This window comes from Bos taurus, chromosome 2 (genome assembly GCF_002263795.3).
Source record: "Bos taurus isolate L1 Dominette 01449 registration number 42190680 breed Hereford chromosome 2, ARS-UCD2.0, whole genome shotgun sequence".
Lineage (NCBI taxonomy): Eukaryota > Metazoa > Chordata > Mammalia > Artiodactyla > Bovidae > Bos > Bos taurus.
In genome coordinates this window covers 135,008,716-135,025,574 of record NC_037329.1, presented here as the reverse complement: position 1 = coordinate 135,025,574, position 16,859 = coordinate 135,008,716, and the positions used below count along the sequence as shown (strand labels likewise).

The 16,859-nt window shown below is 62.7% G+C and overlaps 1 protein-coding gene across 18 annotated transcripts in view; it reads left to right on the top strand.

Moving 5' to 3' along the window:
* Positions 1-16,859, top strand: part of ARHGEF10L (Rho guanine nucleotide exchange factor 10 like) — a 169,735-nt gene that overhangs the window by 129,381 nt on the left and 23,495 nt on the right. For all 18 annotated transcript variants that reach the window (XM_024975410.1, XM_024975361.2, XM_024975413.2 and 15 more), the window contains 4 exon segments: positions 542-628; positions 2,014-2,240; positions 3,911-4,065; positions 11,188-11,336. In XM_024975410.1, coding sequence (XP_024831178.1) covers positions 542-628; positions 2,014-2,240; positions 3,911-4,065; positions 11,188-11,336 — 618 coding nt within the window.

Below are 16,859 nucleotides of genomic sequence, written 5' to 3'. Positions count from 1 at the left end.
GCCCGGGACCCCTCCGCCGTGCTGCTCTGGCGGACACGGGGCCAGGGGTGAGGGTGCGTGCTGCCCCCGTGGCCTTGGGCACGTGCTGCTCTGGGGGACACGGGGCCGGGGTGAGGGTGCGTGCTGCCCCCGTGGCCTTGGGCACGTGCTGCTCTGGGGGACACGGGGCCGGGGTGAGGGTGCGTGCCGCCTCCGTGGCCTCAGGCAGGTGCTTGTCTTCTGTGGTCTTTGTCTTCCCTGCGTATGAAATACGAGGGCTGCACCTCGTGGTTTTCAACAAAGCCCAGTTTGGAAAGAGTTTCATTCAGGCTCCAGAAGGTTCCAGGAGGGCGGAGGTCCCCTGTGAGTGCCTGGGGGCTGCCGGGTAGGAACCTGCCCCTCCCTGGGCCCACCCTCAGGGGCCTGGCTGGGGGCCCGAAGGGGATGCAGGAACCCGCAGGTTTAACAGCCTGACAGACATCCAGACCCAGGTCGTGCTGTCAGACGTAAGCATCTCCGGCACCTCGGCGTTCACCCCTGTGTGTGCCGTCTGTCTCTGCAGCTCGGGGCCCTGGTCCACAGTCCCGTCAGCTGTCCTCTGCTGGGCTTCTCGGCTGTCAGCACCTCCCTCCCACAGGGCTACCTCTGGGTGAGTAACCCCCACGTCCAGCCGGGGCCTCGGGCCTCGGGGCACGAGCCAGGGGAGGCACCAGGGGAGATGCTGGAGAAAGCGGCCAGCCCGTGGGCCCCGTTTTGCACACCCTCATCCAGCAAGGTCTTCTGGGGACTTCCGCGGCAGGCTCTGTGCTCAGAGCTGGCACGTGTGACCTGAGCAGGAACGACAGAAAGCCAGGGGACCGAGCAGAGAGTGGGCTTCTTGTGACTGGCCTTGGTGCTATGATGGACATGAACTTAGCAGTGTGGAGTATCTGGGTGGCAGGTCTTCCCCCTGGGCGTCAGGAGGCAGGGCTGCCCTTCTCCCTCCGAGATTCCAGCCCACCTTTCTGCACCGGCGTTCCGCAGAGCCTGCCTTGATCCACTCGGCGCTGTGCTCCCCACGTGGCTCGCGGTACAGACTGTGGCCTCCCGTAGGTCCCGGCCTCACCACCCTCCAGTCAGTCTCCAGGCATTCAGGCAGGGAAACTCTGGCTTACCCTTCAGGGTGCAGCCCAACTGTCCCTTCTGAGGGTGATTTCTTCTTCACTGGCGTCCAGTGTCTAGTGTGTGACGTATCTACCCATCCACTATCCTTCCGTCCGTCCATTAACCTTCATCCATCCATCCACTATCCTTCCGTCCATCCGTTAACCTTCATCCATCCATCCACTTCCTTCCATCCATCCATTAATCTTCATCCATCCATCCACTTCCTTCCATGCACCCATCTATCTGTTATCCTTCCATCCATCCATCCAGCCTTATAATCATCTATTCATCTACCCATCCATCCACCCATTCATTCAGTTAGTTGCTCTCCCTTCCATCCATCTGTTGATCCATCCATCCATCCATCATCCATCAGTCCTTGTAACCATGTGTCCACCCTTCTATCCATCCATCCGTCATTCATCATCCATTCACCCAGTCTTCTATCCCTTCCGTCCGTTCTTCTGTCCATCCATCCTTGTGATCATCCATCCATCCCTCCATCCATTCAGCAGGGATATAATGAGCGTCTACCATGTGCTGAATGCAGAGACGAAGCTGAAGGAGACAGGGCAGGGTGTACACTCGCTCTCTGTTGCTTGAAATTTACCTTAAAGATAAGGAAATAGAAAGCTGGCTGGGTACCTAGTCCACCTCAGCTCTTTTCCTGATTTTCTTCGGGCCCCGGATCTCACTTGTTGCTGTGGCAGCTGGGAACACGTGGCTTTCAGTGACAGCGGGATGCCCATGGGCAGGAGAGGGCATGTTTCTCTTGGTGCCTAAGCCCCGTGACAAGCAGATGCTCGGGGTGGGTCACTGGGGGCAGGGGCTGCGTCTGCGTCCGCCCACGAGGCGCTCACCTGACGGCCTCTCTGGTCTCTGCCATAGGTTGGAGGCGGGCAGGAGGGGGCGGGGGGCCAGGTGGAGATCTTCTCCCTGAACCGGCCCTCGCCCCGCACGGTCAAGTCCTTCCCACTGGCGGCCCCCGTGCTCTGCATGGAGTACATTCCAGAGCCAGAGGAGGGCGACGGCAGAAACGGAGACAAGGGCTGCCCCGCCGCTGACGCCTCGGCCGGGGTGCACCCCACCATCTGCCTCGGGCTCCAGGACGGCAGGTGAGGGGCCTGGGCCAGGGCGGGCTGGGCACCCTGGGCACTGCCCCTCCAGCTTCGCTCCTCACCCCCAACATTCGGTGCCCCTGGTTGGGAGCAGGAGGTGGGGGCCAGTAGCAGGAAGTGGGGGCCCAGAGCAGGAAGAGGGGCCAGGAGCAGGAAGTGGGTTTCAGGAGCAGGAAGTGGGTTTCAGGAGCAGGAAGTGGGGTCCAGGAGCAGGAAGTGGGGGCCCAGAGCAGGAAGAGGGGAGCAGGAGCAGGAAGTGGGGTCCACAATGCCCAGCCAGTGTCAGGAGCTGCTCTGTGCCACCCGGCTTCCTCCTGGTAGTGTGGCACCATGGGCGCTGCTGGCTTCCGTGTCAGGCAGAGCTGGGTCTGGGGCCTGTACTTCCGTGTGCTGTGAGACCGCTCTGTGAAGGGTGTTACCATCCCCCACACATGGGGCTGCTGTGAGTGCCCACCAGGATGTGGGCCACGTGAAGACTTCAGGTCCCTTTGCTGTCATTGGCCGTGTCCACCCGTCTGTGGCCTCAGCTGGCCTTGCAGGGCAGGTGAGGGTGCGGAGTGTGCCCAGGTTATGAGACCTGCTGGCAGAGGGGGCTCCCCCTTTGTAAGACCTGCCTGGAGCTGGTGAGTCAGCAAACACTTCCGTGCAGCAGGGGCCTCCCCTGGCAGAGCCTGGCCTGCTGGAAGGCCCAGCCATGTGGATGGAGGGTGAATATTCATCCCGTTAACTGGACTGTGAACACGGTTGTGAAGAGGACCCTGAGATGGGCTGCACCCCCACATCCTCGTGCCTGCGTGCTTCTTGCACCTGCCGCAGAGTCCGGGGATGTTATGCACACCTGCTGTGTGCTGCTCCCTGGGCCAGGAGCATGAGCCTCGCAGTGGCCTGTTTCCCGCACGAGCAACCGGGGGAGGAGCTGAAAGCCAGTATACTTAGAACCAACTTGGAGGCACTAGAGGCTTCGTGCTGTCCAGGTCTGGGTTCACGGAACCCAGGGGCCTGGTGAACACTTTTTGCTTTTAATGAGATCAAACTACATAAAGTTGATCATTTTAGCCATTAAAAATCATGTAATTCAGTGGTTCCCAGTATACATCCATGTGTCCATCCAGTATCCATGATGCGTATCCATCACCACTACTTGTTCCTATAACATTCTCGTCACATACCCCAGAACCTCTGCATCACCTCACATTCCCCATCCATTGGTCTGGATTTGTCTCTTCTGCTCACGTGATCCAAACAGGCCCACCCAGTGTGTGGCCTTTTGTGCCTGGCCTCTCTCGTTCCCCCTAACGTTTTCAAGCTTCATCCAGGCAGTCCACACGCTGGGGATTTGTTCCTTGGTATGGCCGTGAGGTAAGCATCACGGCCCCATTTTTCAGAGAGGACTGAGGCTCAGTGGTCCAGGCCAGCCAGCTGGAGGGGGACAGTCAGCAGGATTTGCCCTCAGATGTGACCCTGAAAACCGTTCTCCCAGCCCCCCGGCTGTGCTGTGTCCAGAGCCCCCTGTTTTCCGTGGCTCTGCCCCCTAAAGGCTGCCCATGGAGAAGTCTGAGCAATGGCTTGGTCACACAGGGGGAGGCAGGCTGAGCTGGTGGAGGTGGGGGCTGGACCCTCTCGCCAGAAGGGCGGGGGGCTGAGTGAGTCACCGCCTCTCCCTGCAGCATCCTGCTCTACAGCAGCGTGGATACAGGCACCCAGTGCCTGGCGGCCTGCCGGAGCCCAGGCCTGCAGCCCGTGCTCTGCCTGCGACACAGCCCCTTCCACCTGTTGGCCGGCCTGCAGGATGGCACCCTCGCCGCTTACCCTCGGACCAGCGGTAAGGATGTGGTGCTGGGGGTTCTGGGAGCTGCCCTGGGCCCCGACCAAGAGTCAGATCCAGGACCAGAGAAGCTGTGGGAGGCAGACCAAGGAGGCAGCTCAGTAGAGTCCGGGAATGAAGGTGCTAGAGAGACTGGAGGTCCCTCATCCCCATCGGGGTCCCCAAAGGGACGGGGCGCTCCCTGTCGTATGGACAGCTCAGCCCATTGGCAGGAGACTCTGCTGCATAGGAAGCGAGTCTCTGGGCTCGGAGAGACCTGGCTTCACATCTGGGCTCTGCCCTGATGACAGCAGTGTCCGTGGGCGAGCAGCTGCTCCTCTGTGGCTCGGCTTTCTCATCTGTAAAATGGGGATAATAGTAACACCCGCTGCTCATAGGTACAGGTGGGGTAAGCATTTCAGTGAAGGCAGAGCACAGTGCCCAGCACAGTCGGCGCCCAGTGGGTCAGGCACTTTGGCCTCCACTGTTTGATCGAGCTGGCACTGGCACAGACGATGACGTCCGGAGGGAAGGTGGACAGCATTTGAGCTGCTGTGCTCCAGGACAGGATCAAGTGGTGCGGTCTTTTAATTCTCACCACGACCCTCGAGAATGACCTCCTCATGGATACTGATGCTGAGGTGCAGGAAGGGATGTGGAGTGCTATGGTCCCCGTCCTTCATGGCTTGTTCAGCTCCCAGTCCAAGGAGAAGAGCGGGAGAGGAGGGAAGCGGGTCCAAGACCAGCACCCCCAGGGGCTGCTGTGCCTCAGCCTCAGCCTTCCTGCTCCGCCCTCCCCACCCCCGCCTCCCCGCCCTGCCTCTGATTGCTGCGTCTTCACAGCCTGCTGCAGCTTATAAGCAGATATTTGTACTGAGCTTTTTTTTTTTGCCACTTGGCACTGTGTTGGTATTTTAAATTAGCTTTTGATAAGGCATTTATAGTTTTTAATTAAAGGGGGTAGAGGGAGGCGGGGCGATCCCTCTCCCCGTCAGACACACCGTGTGTGTGAATGTCAGTCCGGGCTCAGATCTTCGGCAATCTACACCAGGACTTCTGGGGAGATGGCCACCCTCTGGCTCCTGTGGGAGTCTGGGAGCCCAGCCCGGCCTGCTCTGCACCCCCCAGCTTCCAGATGGGCTGCCTTGGGCCCTTTCCCTCTTGGCTCCTGACTCTTCAGTTTGGGAGTGCGGGTTGGGAGGAGGTGGGCAGGGTGTATCCGTGTGCTGGGGCTTCCATGACCAAGTACCGCAGACCGAGTGGTTTCCGTGGTCTAATTTACTGACTGCCATTCTGGAGACTGGAAGTCTGAGAGCAGGGTGTTGGCAGGGCTGTGCTCTCCCCGGAAGGTGCTGGGGAAGGGTCTGTTCCAGGCCTCTCCCCCAGTTTCACGTGGGTCCTTGGCTTGTGGCAGCATAACCCCCATCTTCACGTGGGGCTCTCTTTGGGGAGCCTGTGTCCAGAGAACCTCTTGGACTCAGAGCCCCACCCTCCTCCAGCGTGACCTCATCTTAACCAGTTCCATCAGCACCCCTACCAGCAAACAAGGTCATGTGCTGGGTGCTAGGGGTTGAGGCAGGAATGAATGAATCTGGAGGACACAATTCAACCCACCGGGGCTTGGGGTCTAACCACTGACTTTCTGCCTGGGGTTGCTCAGATCCATAAGAGCCACTGGGGACCGTGGACCCAACACCCTCGTTTCTGGAGTCCCATGGGTGAGCCAAGACCTGAGCCTCAGTGTCCTCCCAGGACTGGAGTCCTCCAGGTTTCAAGGGGCTTTGGCTGCTCTGGGCAGAGTGGGGTGCTGTCTGGCCTGGAGGAGGAAGTCGAGGTGCGCGGGCAGCCGTCCTGCCTTCAGACGTCTGTCCCCCAGATGTTTACCAAGCGCCCACTAGGCCCCGTGGATGTGGTGCCAGCAAGCCGGCCGTGAGCCCACCCGCACAGCTTACAGAGGGAGACGAGACAGGTTTACAGATGGGCGAGCGAGCAGGCAGGAAGCTGACGGTGTCCTCAGGGGAGCTGCACGGTGTCGGGGGAGGGCCGGGCCCTCAGTGCCCAGGGTGGGACCCCGAAGCCGAGACTGAGGCGTCCAGCAGCTGTGAGATGGCTGTGAGGATTCTGGGGTCACCGGGTCCCCTGGAGCCCTGGGCTGTCGGAGCTGGGGGGCCTCGGAGTCCAAGCAGTGTGGCCATGGCAGTGTGTGCTGCCCTCAGGATCTCTGCTTACCGGCGCTCGTTCCTTCCTTCCTTCACTCACTCACTCAGCAGGGACGCGTTCATGAGGTGCCAGGTGAGCCCGCCCCTGCCATCCTGAGTTTGGGCACAGCTGCCTGGATGCCCTCTGTCCATTCCCTGCACTCCCGGCCCGTCTCTGAGCAGAGACAGGGACTTGACCAGGCCTGGTGGGGCTGCAGGACTGTCCCTGGTTAGCCGCTGGGGATGGGAGCCACAGTTGACCGTCGGAGGAGCCAGAAGACGGGACGGGTGAGGGGTGGGCTGAGGGGTCAGGCTGTCGGGATCGGGTCCCACTGTGAGAGACTGGAACTGCTGCTGCTTCTCCTCTCGGGGCCTTGATTTCCCCACGTGTAAAGTGGGCGCATGTTCCACCCCTACTCACAGGGTGGCTGTGAGCACCAGGGGCAGCCAGTCAGAGGCGCATATCACGGAGCTCGGGGACAGACGCGTGCCTCTCCCATCCCAACATCGTCATTACTGTCCTGACCACTCCCCCGGTGTTGGCTGCCCTTGGGCTCCTCTTGGCCTCAGTGACTGTTGCGACCACTCTCGGGGTGTTGGCTGCCCTTGGGCTCCCCTCGGCCTCAGTGACTGTCACAACCACTCTCAGGGTGTTGGCTGCCCTTTGGGCTCCCCTCAGCCTCAGTGACTGTCTCGACCACTCTCAGGGTGTTGGCTGCCCTTTGGGCTCCCCTCAGCCTCAGTGACTGTCATGGCTACTCTCGGGGTGTTGGCTGCCCCTTGGGCTCCCCTCGGATTCAGTGAATGTCTCGACCACTCTCGGGGTGTTGGCTGCCCCTTGGGCTCCCCTCGGCCTCAGTGACTGTCACGACCACTCTCGGGGTGTTGGCTGCCCCTTGGGCTCCCCTCGGATTCAGTGAATGTCTCAACCACTCTCGGGGTATTGGCTGCCCCTTGGGCTCCCCTCGGCCTCAGTGACTGTCACGACCACTCTCGGGGTATCGGCTGCCCTTTGGGCTCCCTCAGCCTCAGTGACTGTTGCGACCACTCTTGGGGTGTTGGCTGCCCTTTGGGAATTCCTCGGCCTCAGTGACTGTCACGGGCACTCTCGGGGTGTTGGCTGCCCCTGGGCTCCCCTGGGCCTCAGTTTCTGTCACGGCCAAATTGGGGTGTTGGTTGCCCCTTGGGCTCCCATCGGCCTCAATGAATGTCGCGAGCACTCTCGGGGTGTTGGCTGCCCCTTGGGCTCCCTTCGGCCTCAGTGACTGTCACGGCTACTCTTGGGGTGTTGGCTGCCCTTTGGGCTCCCCTCAGGCTCAGTGACTGTTGTGACCACTCTCAGGGTGTTGGCTACCCTTTGGGAACCCCTCGGCCTCAGTGACTGTCACGGGCACTCTCAGGGTGTTGGCTGCCCCTGGGCTCCCCTGGGCCTCAGTGACTGTCACGGCCAAATTGGGGTGTTGGGTGCCCCTTGGCTCCCTCGGCCTCAGTGACTGTTGCAAGCACTCTCGGGGTGTTGGGGGCCCCTTGGGCGCCCTCGGCCTCTGTGACTGTGTCGACCACTCTCGGGGTGTTGGGTGCCCCTCGGCTCCCCTTGGCCTCAGTGACTTTCTCTTTGTCCTCCCTTCTGGCCTCAGACCCCCGAGGATCCTGTTGGGCTTTCTGCCCTGTAGCCCGTGGCGGGGGATGCCTGCCTCTCGGAGGTACCTTTGCTGTGACAGGCCTTGGTCTCCGTTCACCCAGCGTGCGCGGGTCCAGGCCCAGACGAACAGGCTGTCATGCCGGGCGGGTGTGACTTTGGAGGTGTGGGTGTCTGTTCTGGAATTGTGTACGGACAGCCGCTGGAGGGCAGGGAGAGCGAGGAGGGATGGACACCCCCACAGGCTTGGGGTGGGCAGGGTGCTGGCCCTGCCCAGAGCGCCCACTGATCCTGACTGAATTCTTAGGCTTGCGGCCTGTGGAGGCTGGTAAGATTCTTAGAGCCCAGAACTCTGGGGTGAGAGGTGATCTGCTTGTGACATGTGTCACCCTGCTGGCCACCAGGGGTGAAATTGAAGGTGCAAGTTGCTCAGTCGTGTCCGACTCTTTGCAGCCCCATGGAGTTTTCCAGGCCAGAATACTGGAGTGGGGAGCCTTTCCCTTTTCTAGGGGGTCTTTCCAACCCAGGGATCAAACCCAGGTCTCCCACATTGCAGGTGGATTCTTTACCAGCTGAGCCACCAGGGATGCCCCAGAGAACTGAGACAAATCCAGGGAGGCACCAGCGTTGATTCAGCTGAATTCCATCCCCTTGGGGGGCAGGTGGGAAAACGGAGTCCCAGCAAGGGAAAGCCTCTTGTTCAGGGTCCTACCATGGGCCCCTGAATCAAGGAATTCCTGTCCTGTGTTCTTTTTGATATAATGATGTTGGTGTTATTAAATTTTTTTTCTTTCTAGAAGCATTTTTAATTGGAGGATTAATTAATTGGAAGCATTACAATGTTGTGTTGGTTTCTGCCAGACAACACGTGAATCAGCTGTAAATATATGTGTGCCTCCTCCCTCTCGAACCTCCCTGGCGTTATTACATTTTAGCCATTAATCATTCTGTCCTGAAGCCAGGTCTCTTAAGAGACACCCAGCAAGTGGAAGGGTGGTCAGGACACGTGTGACCCTCAAGGGTATCAGACACTACCCCCTACCCCAGGCAGGCACTGTCCCGGGAGGGCAGAGGGCACGAGGGCTCGGGGGGCTGTAGCTGCTCCCAGGGCAGGGCTCGCGTGTCCGCTCTGGGGCGTGGTGCCAGCGTCCCTGACCGCTGCCTTCCTAACCTGCCCGAGTGGCGGGCGTTCCGGCTTCTGGCCGCTGGGGGGCGCTCAGAGCCCGGCTTTCTGTGGCTCTGGTTTCCTGGGGTGGGGTCATGGTCTGCTGTGGAAGCCCGGCTGCCTGTGGTCACTCTTCCCTCCTGGACTCCAGCCCTGGGCCCGGAGATCTTTGGAAACTCTTGGAACCTGAGAGAGCAGCCGGGAATGGGGGCCAGGGTCGGCTGAGTTTCAGCCCTGGCTGGCCGGCACGCCCCCGCCTGGGGTGGCTGCGCGCACGTCCCGGGCTCCCGGGCCCCTGCGGTCGCGAGCGTCCAGTGAGGTCCGCACGCTTGCGCAGGCGGCCGCCTCGAGGCAGGGACAGCCGACGCCCAGAGCTGCACGCGCCGGCCCTGCCCAGCGGGGGGATCTGGTCTGGTTCTTTCAGCCCTGCGCCTCGCTTTTCTCAGTGGTAAAACGGAAAAGAACAGAATCTTGCACCCAGGCTGGTGAGAGTTCATGGAAAGAGCGCCCGGCACGCTCACGAATAACAGAACGTGGCGACCGCTGTCCGCGCTTTCCCCGTGTTAAACGCGGCCGTTTCCTTCGAGCCCGGCCGCGTCTGCGAGGCGTGGGCGTGCCCATCACGCCTGCTTTACAGCCCGGGAAGCTGAGGTTCCCAGTGGCGGCGGCGCCTGTCCAGGGACGTGCAGAGGTTGAGAGGCTGCAGCCAGGACTCCGGCCCAGCCTGCGTCCCGCGTTCACGGCTGGGAAGAACCGGACGTGTGTTGATTGGGCAGGGTTGATGGGGGTGTGTGTGTCTGTGTGTTTCCTAACTCAGTTGAGCTAGGAATCTTCTAAGTTTAAGGGGGGCTGAAGGGGAGAGGAGGACCCGTTTCACGGAAGGGGAGGATGTGGTGGGGGTGGAATCTGCTCTGCCGCCCAGGGGCTCCTTTGTGGACAGTGGTGCCCATCATGCCGCCCAGCAGCTGCCTCGGAGGGACGGCCTGTGCCAGGGCTACCGTGCACCCTTCCAGGGACCCTGTGGAGGAGGGTTGGGGGGGCTGGGCCCTGGCACGCAGCCCAGGCTACTTCCTCCCTCTTCCGCCCACCCCTCAGGGGTGGGCCCTACTTCCTGCTCAACCCTCCTGGCCCACCTGGTACCCTGGCAGGACAGGACAGCCACGAGGGTTCTGTGTGGCATCAGGTGTGACTTCAGAGCAGGGGAAATCCTTGGTCTGTTTCTGGGTGAGCTGAGCATCCCTGGGGTGGGCAGGGGAGAGCGTCATTCCACGCTGGGCCAGGTCCCTTCATCTGCCCATCTTCAGGTATCATGGGCTGAGGGCTGATGGCCTCTGAGGACTTCCTCCTTCCATACCTGGGGTGTTGGCATCTCTGGAGGAGGAAGGTCATGGGAGATCTCAGTAGAGGTGATAGAGTGCCTTGGGGTGAGTGAGAAGGTCTGTGAGAAGGCAGGACAGTCTCAGTAAGTTACGGTGTCTGAAAAGTCCTCAGAGACAGTCTTGTTGGCGGCGCCCTCCGCGTTCTGCAGATGGGGAGACTGAGGCCTTGAGGAGGGGAGAGAGGCTCTCGAGGTCCGCAGTGAGCTGCTGGCAGGACACTTCCCCTCGCGTCATCCTGCCTTCCTGTGTGGTAGCTGTTGATTAACCTTTTGGTCTCGCCGACCACTGGGGGTTTTCTTGAGGGCAGGGTGTGTGAGGGCAGATTTATTTCTGCTTCAGCAGCCCTGAGTACGGGGCCTGGCATGGAGTCGGTGCGGACTCGGCGTGCGTGTGGGGTGAGAGCAGAGGGCAGGGGAGAGGAGGAGAGAGGAGTGGAGAGCACCAGATGGGAGCAGGGGCTGGGGGGCGGGGCCGGGGCCAGGAGGAGCCTGGATCCTGGCTGGGAGCAGGGGCTGGGTGGCAGGGCCGGGGCCGGGAGGAGCCTGGATCCTGGCTGGGAGCAGGGGCTGGGGGGCAGAGCCGGGGCCAGGAGGAGCCTGGAGCCAGGCTGGGAGCAGGGGCTAGGGGGCAGGACCCGGGCCGGGAGGAGCCTGGAGGCGAGTTCGACCCCCCGGGGGCCTAGTTTCTGAGGGCTGGAGGGCCCTAACCTGTCTGCTGCCTCCCACCCCCTGCTGACCTGCCGGCTTCCTCTCCCTGCAGGAAGCGTCCCCTGGGACCTGGAGAGCCCGCCCATGTGCCTGCCTGTGGGGCCGGGGCCCGTCCGCGCCCTGCTGAGCCTGGAGGAGGCCGTGTGGGCCAGCTGTGGGCCCCGGGTCACCGTCCTGGATGCCACCAGCTTGCAGACTCAGGTACTGGCCCTGCCTCACAGCTCGTGGCCCCAGGGGGCCGTCTCCAGGCATCCCCTCTGCTGACCCCTCTCACACCCTGCCGGGCACTGCCCTGGGCTCCCGGGGGCGTCTCAGGGTCGTCAGGGTTTCCTGGGCCGCACAGGGGGCCAGGATCCCCGCGGGGCCGCCCCCTACCCCCTCCGACACGCTCCCTCAGGGCTGCCGAGAGGGGAAGGGTCCCCCGAGGGCTCCCTGGGCAGTGGGTTCGCTCCTCGGTCGTGTCTGCTCCTTCCCGGGGAGGTGGGGCTGGGGTCCCTGTGCCCCCAGGGATAGCCCGGACCCGGCTGTGCTGAGGGAGCAGCTGGTGTGGATGCTGGCACTCGGGGCGCCGGGCTCTTCAGCCAGTGTGGACTCCACGGGGAAGGGGCACTCAGCCAGCACCGGGTCCTGCCTCGTCCCGCCGTGCGTGCTGCTGATCTTCGGCCGCTGCGATGTGGGCCGCGTCTGGGGGTCCTTCCCGGCTCAGCCTGGACCCTCTCCTGTCACTGACCAGCAACCATGCCCAGCCCCTTCGCCACAGCCCAGGCTCCACCCTGCATGGTGTTCTGGTGGCGACCCCTATTGCTTGATTTGCTTGGATTCCCAGCTTGGCCTCCAGGCTGGGAGGAGCCTGAGCCTGACCCTGCTGCGTGCCTTCCTGCCAGGACCATCTTTCCTCTCCCGCTTGGTCCTGCCTCAGCTTACTTAGCAGCCAAGCAGTCTGGGCTGGATCCTGCATGACAGGTCCTGGTTTGGCAGGTGGAGACCCTGAGCCCAGGGAGCTGAGGGTGAGCCCCGAGACCCGGGGTTGAACCTCAGGGTCCCTGTGCTAACTCACCGTCTCTGTCGAAGCTTGAGGTTCAGCCTTTGCATCCATGCCTTCCTGGCTCAGCCTCCCGGTCCTGGGCCCTCATCTTCTGGGGCCTTGGGGCCTTGTCTGTGAGCCCACGTTTTCCTGCCCCTTCCCCGGGGTCCCTTCGCCTCTGTGTGAGGTGATGCTCTGGAGCCCCAGTCCCGGCCAGGGAGGTGTTTGGTTAGCGCCCTTCAGGGCGCTGGAAAGGGAGGTGGGGTGGGTTCTGCCCGCAGCACCTTGGACAGCGGCGAGAGGCCACGCTGTGGGCGAAACCAGAGGATTTGGGTGCAGAGCAGCTGTCAGGTTTTGAGAAGCGGGTGGGGGCTCACGGTGAAACCTGGCCTCCCCCCCCACCCCCGCTTAGGCTTGTGCCATGGCACCAGGGACCTTTGACCTCACTGTTGGGGCGGGCTCTGGTGGGGGAGGCCAGGGAGGGGCCCACCGGGAGGACACTGTCGGCCCTTCTCTGCATCTGGATTTCCTGGTCCTCCTTCTCCCTGGCAGATGGGTGGGCACGGGGGGCCCTGACTAGCTGCAGCCCAGACCCCCTTCCCAGCCCGGCCCTGTCACTGCCTTCAGGGGCCTCTCACCTCCTCGGCCTTCTGGGAGAAAGATGACCAAGGGAGGTGGCTCCCCGGGGCAGCCGGGGTCACTGATGGGCCTGGGTCTCAAGGCATTTGGGAGGAAGAAGGATGAGTGCCCCCTGCATCCCCCCAAGCAGACCCCTGCTGTCCCCTCGCCAGGGCCAGTGTCTTCCCGGATTTTTCCTGGGCTTGGGGACATGGCAACCCACTCCAGTGTTCTTGCCTGGAGAATCCCAGGGATGGGGGAGACTGGTGGGCTGCAGTCCATGGGGTCGCTAAGAGTCAGACACGACTGAGCGACTTCACTTTCACTTTTCACTTTCATGCATTGGAGAAGGAAATGGCAACCCACTCCAGTGTTCTTGCCTGGAGAATCCCAGGGACGGGGGAGCCTGGTGGGCTGCCGTCTCTGGGGTCGCACAGAGTTGGACACGACTAAAGCGACCCAGCAGCAGCAGCAGCAGCAGGGGCCCTACTCGGCAGTGGTGGATGGGCCTCGTTAGTGTTGTAACCGCCTAACTCGCCTCCTTCCTGCCGGGTGTGTGGTGTTCTGGGGAAGTCGAGCTGCTCCTTTGGAGTCCCTGGTGTTGGTGGGGGGTGTGTGTGCATCGCGGGTCTGCCATCCCCTTGCTCCGCTGGCTGGAAGGCCCCCTTCTGCTGACAGCCTTCCCAGGAGCTTGAGACAGATGGATGAAGGGAAAGACAGGGCCCAGGCGTGACCCTGCCCGCCCTCACCCGATCCCACCCCTCACCAGCGGCCGCACCGTCCTGCCCAGGCTTGCAGCCCAGCTCCGGCCCCACCGTCCCCAGGGTGGAGGGGCCACAAGGCTCCATCCAGCACGAGGCTGCCATGATTTAAGATTAGTTTGGACCACCCACTCTTAGAAAGGGGATCAGTGTGGCCCTTGCCCTGCTCTGCACGCACGGGGGCGGGGTGGGCATCAGGCGGGCCCTGGGTAGGGGGAGGCAGGCCCTGGGTGGGGGGAGGCGGAATGGAGGAAGGGGCGGCTGAGGAGGCCCTGCAGCAGGGCGCGAGGGGCCTGGAAATGGAAAAGTTTGTGTGGGTGCGGGTGGGCGGTTCGCCTTCAGCACATGCTATCCTCCGCACAGTAACGAGGAGACCGCCATGCATATTTAAAGAGCCTCGCTCCGCCACCGGCTTGGAGAAGAGGCGGCCGGCCCGCCTCTGCGCCGGGCTGTGGAACGGCTTTCTGGCTGCTGCTAGTGACCGCCAGACCCAGCCGGGGGCTCTGTGCACCCGGCCAGAGGACTGGCCTCCGGCTGGGCTGCTGTCCAGACTGCCCTGGTCCCCAGGGCTCAGGCACATCCTCACTGCGGGGCATGCCTCCGCTCAGAGGGCTGTTGTGCCAGGCCGTCTCCCGGGACCAGGAGCCCCCAGGGGACTGGAGGTCCTCCACGCCAGGGGGCCGGGGAGGTTCCTGGCGGCCCCGGGTGTGGACGCCCGGCTCTGGCCGATGTGAAGACATGGGGGTTCATTTAGAACTGTGTCAGCACGAAGGTGCTTTCTGAAGTTTCTCCACCACCAGGAAGGGAAATAATAACCAACACACACTGAGTGCTTAGCGTGGACCCGGCCTGGGGTTAAGCGTTTTACACGTCTCAGCCCACTTCACCCTCAAACCACCCTGTGAGGTGAGTACTTTAATTATTCGTACTTTACCGATAAGTGAACAGAGGCCCGGAGAGGGTCAGTGATCGCCCAGAGTCACTCAGCCAGGAGGAGGCCGAGGTGGGATGGGAGCCCGGGCGTCTGCCTCTGAGTCTGCTCTGAAGTCCCGGGTTGGCCGCGGGGGGCAGAGGGGCGGTCTCCGGGGCCACACCGTCCGCCACAGTCTCTGTCGTGTGTGAGTCTCGGGCAGTGTCATCCCTTTAAGTACCACTTTGGCCAAAAAGTTCGTTTGGGTTTTTCTGTAACCTCTTAACCTCCACCAGTGTGTCTTCTGGGCTAAGGACATGCCCTGTTCATTTCCTGGCATCTGTCTGGCTCCCACAGCAGGTACTCTGAGTCAATGGTCCCGGAGGATGGATAGGAGGTGTCCTGCCTGGCAGGCCTTAGCGCAGAGAGAGGGCTGGAGGGGTGGGCTGGAGGGAGACCTCATCTCAGCTCTTCAGGAGCTCGGAGCAGGCCTGGGATGGTCAACGCCAGCCCAGGGAGGGCAGGCCCATGGGGGGCAGGCCCAGGATGGTCAACGCCGGTCCAGGGAGAGGAGGCCTGGGATGGTCAATGCCAGCCCAGGGAGGGCAGACCCGGGATGGTCAATGCTGGCCCAGGGAGGGCAGGCCTGTGGGGGCAGGCCCAGGCCCTGTGGGGGCCCAGGGGAGGAGAGAGGGCTTCCAGACCAGGGAGGAGGGGTGGGAGCAGGGGAGGTCTAGGCGGGGCAGGTGAGATGGAGATGGGGGCCTGGGGGCGGGGAGGGCCAGGCCGGCTGTGTGGGCGGGGCTCCTGGGAGTGGCCCTGGGCTGCTGTTCCATTAGGCCCGCTGGCCTCGCAGCTGCCCCGACCCTGCGGATTGCGTGGGGTGGCGCCCAGCCTGTCTGCATTGGCTGCTCGCCCCCAAACTGCTTGTTCAGCCCCTTGATCCCCGCGGAGGCCGTGGCGAGGCCTGTTAAATAATAATGTAGCTCACCAGGGCCTGTGTCAACACCGCATCCTCCGTGTTCATTATCTCGATTGCCACCTTCAAAGTCTAATCCAGTCGTCTGGAGTTCATTTTAACTGATCGCTGGAGGGGACGCGGGTCTGTGGGATGACTGTTGCATCTTAATTAAAAAAAAAAAAAGAATCAGGACAGGAGGCCTGAAGCTTGTGGGGCGCTCTCCGCCCAGCCGGCGTGGTCGGGGCCCCGGGGCAGGGCGGGGGTCTCCCTCACCTGAGGAAGGTGGCGGTCGTGTTGGGCGCGGGCGAAGGGGCTGAGCTGGGTGGGTTTCCTGCTGGGCCCCTTGTACCGAGGGGGATGCCCACTGGAAGGCGGGGTCTCTGGCCTCTGCTCCAGGCCCCGCTGGCCCCTCTGCCGCCCTCTGAACGTGCCAGGCTCCCTCCCCATGCAGGCAGAGGCCTCTGCTCTTGCCCTGCCTGGAGCAGGAATGCCGTGCCCGCGGGCTGTCCCTCGGGCGGCTCCTTCCCGTCCCCCAGCCTCGGCTCGGCGGCCAGCTCCTCGGTGGGCCCTGCCCGACCTCCACCCCGGCCGGGGTCTGCACACGTCAGTGGCTTCGCTGTCCCCAGAGGATTGGTCACCGTCTGCAGTTGTATTCCAGATGGCTGTTGTCTCTCTGCACCCACCCGGCCGTAAAGAGATGAGAGCAGGGAGGGGCCTGGTCTGTTTTTTTGTTTTGTTGGCAGGATCTTAGTTCCCTGACCAGGGATCGAACCCAGGCCTGCTGCACTGGGAGCGCAGAGTCCTTCCTAGGCAATGGCCCAGGGGACGGCCCACGGCCTGTCTTGTCCAGCAGAGCTTTCCAGGGCCGTGTGCGCGCCAGCCTCTCGGTCAGTGCTGCTGGGCTCTTGCAAAACCGCCCCCCAGCCCAGGGCTGGTCAGCAGGGCAGCTGCCCACCGCTTTACATGTTCTTTTGGGGCCAAATGTTGAAAATCTGGGTGGGAGGCAGCTTGGGGCTCTGGGGCCAGCTGGGAAAGCGGCCCGGGAGGAGTTGGCCTCGGAGGCCGCAGATCAGGGAGGGAGGTCGCAGTGGAAGAGGCGGAAAGGGGCCCAGGGAAGGGACGGGGCAGAGGGTCTGGAGGCGGGCAGGGGCGGGTCCCGCTCAACATCGGCCACCAGCGCAGGGCAGAGGGGCTCGGCAGTGGCATGACTGTGCCCCCCCGGCCTGCCCCCTGCCAGCCTTGGCTGCTCCCCTTCTTCCCAGTCCCTCCTGGGTGCCATTGCAGCAAAACAGGCCTGGGATCGAGGCTCCCCCGGCCCTGACTGGAAAGTGCCGGAACGCAGGGCGCCCGGTTGGGCCCCGGGCCTGGCTCCCACCCCATAGGGCTCTCGTGAGAATTGATGGGGGCAGCCGTCTCCCATTAGTCTCTGACCCCGCCGCCCCCCAGAAGC